General features: G+C 63.4%; 1 protein-coding gene across 1 annotated transcript; it reads left to right on the plus strand.

The window, feature by feature from the left end:
* Positions 1–1,948: 1,948 nt before the first annotated feature.
* Positions 1,949–2,059, plus strand: LDBPK_040310 (beta-fructofuranosidase, putative; the record flags this gene model as incomplete). Its single annotated transcript, XM_003858046.1, has 1 exon — positions 1,949–2,059. A coding segment is annotated over one exon (111 nt), but the record flags the coding sequence as incomplete, so codon positions are not given.
* Positions 2,060–2,061: the final 2 nt, after the last annotated feature.

Here is a 2,061-nt window from a genome sequence, read left to right on the forward strand (position 1 = left end):
GTACTGGAAGACCAACCCCATGAGGTCCAAAGACGATGCCACCAGCGGCACCGTGCGCGAGCCGCTGCTGTACCTCGGCCGCACCCAGTCCGGAACCATCGGCAGCACCGCGCCCCTGCACGGCCGCGCGCCCTTCGCCACCGCCACGCCCAACGGCTTCGAGCTCCACATCTTCGTCGACGACAGCGTGCTGGAGATCTTCAAGGACGAGGGCCTCGAAACCCTCACCGGCCGCCTCTACATCGACAACGGCGCCGACACCACCGGCATCGCTGTCTACGCGCGCAACGCCGGCGCCGTCACCGTTGACGTCGAAGTCTACACCATGGACACCATCTGGAAGGCGCCCACGCCCAACGCCGCCAAGAACTTCACGGACTCGCTCTACAATCTACTCGACACCCTCATCGCCGTCTAGGCGAGCGCGCGCAGGCACCCACCCACCCCCTGAAAAGGGGGGAAGGAAGCGGGAGGGCGGGAAGGTGGACACTCAAGAAGCCCGTCATGTCACCCTCCCTCCCCTTTTTTTTGTTTTTGGAATTCGTCATATTCTCTCTGCGTTTGACGCGGTCCCGCGCCCCACCACTCCCACCAGCCTCTCTCCTCCTCATCCTCGGGACCGCCACCTCTAACCTCCTCCCTCCCCCCTCTTCCATGTCTTGTCTGTTCACGGCACACATCTTCCCTCAACTCGTGTTCAATGTGCTTTTTTCTTTGTCTTGTGTGTTCACCTTTCCTCCTTACCAGTGTTTCTTGCCGTCGCGGCGCACGCCTCGCCGAGCTCCCGGGCTCGGTGGTGGGCAGTGCATGTAAGCCCCAGCAGCAGCAGCAGCAGCAGCACACCCGCAGGCCCCGTGTACATGCTCAGGTGTTTGCGTGTGTGTATGTGTGGGTGTGTGTGTGCGTGTGTGTGTGCGTGCGTTGCGTGCGAGGGAACGCCGAGGCGCGTGCACGGAAGGCATCAGGCCTGCATCGCTCTCCTCTCTCGCCACTTCATCGCACACATGGTCACATGACCCGGCGAGGACGAGTTGGCGACCATCTTTAACCTTCCTAAGCGAAGCTGTCTGCGCTCCGCGTCTGATTTCTATTCCTCTTCCGTGGCTTGTTGCACCGGCAGGTGCCGCCGTGGCGGTCTTTGCTCCCTCGCCCTGCGGCGCCTCCCTCTGCCGGCAGCGACCCTCATTTACCTCTTGCTCAACGGCATGGCCCTATCACTTTACATTTCGTGGTGCACGGACGGTTTGAGTGCCTGCCCACTCGCCGCTCCGTCCCTCCCTCCGCACCACCCGCCCACCACGCACCCTGCCCTGCCTCTCCCGCCCGTCTTACCCACCCAGCTGCGCCGCGGGGCAAGGACGGAGTGGGGAGGAAAGAACGGCAGAGGGGGGGGCGCTGGGCAGGGCGGAGCACCAGTGCCGAGGACGGCCGCGCGTATCTTCCCAAGGCACCTCTTCTTTTATTATTTTACCAAGACGTTCATTTTCTCTGCCTAACATGTGATCTCCGCACCTCCAGCTTGGCGGGCCAAGCGATGAGGAGGAGCGCTAATAGTAACGCACTGCACGGAGAGGCAACTCGGCAGAAAACGGGGCCAGAGCCCAAAACCCACCCACCGATCCACGCCGGCAGCATCTGCGGCACCGTGCGCACCTGCGCCACTGCTGCACTACGCGTGGCGCGCTCATCGCGCGTGACGACAGCGCGTTCTTGACACCACAACAACACCCGCACCGCTGCGGCGGCAGGCCCTCTCGCGTGCTAACCGCTCCTCTCTCTCTCTCCCCGTCCACCCCCCCCCCACAAAACACACGCACGCGCGCACACGAACACAAAGTATGACACACGTAAACCCACCCACAAATCGCCCGCCTCGCCGCCCCCCCCCCTTCCTCACCAACACCTGCGCCAGCGCACCCATCGGAACGCGTACACCTCACACGCCGTCATGACCGCTGGCTCATCGCGTTCGTCGCCCGCATCAAGGACCGCGAGGGCGACAACGCGCACGTCATCGTCTTCTCCACCGAGGACCCCAGCTTCCAGAGCGGCTACAGCTTT

The sequence above is a fragment of the Leishmania donovani genome, chromosome 4, assembly GCF_000227135.1.
Source record: "Leishmania donovani BPK282A1 complete genome, chromosome 4".
NCBI lineage: Eukaryota > Euglenozoa > Kinetoplastea > Trypanosomatida > Trypanosomatidae > Leishmania > Leishmania donovani.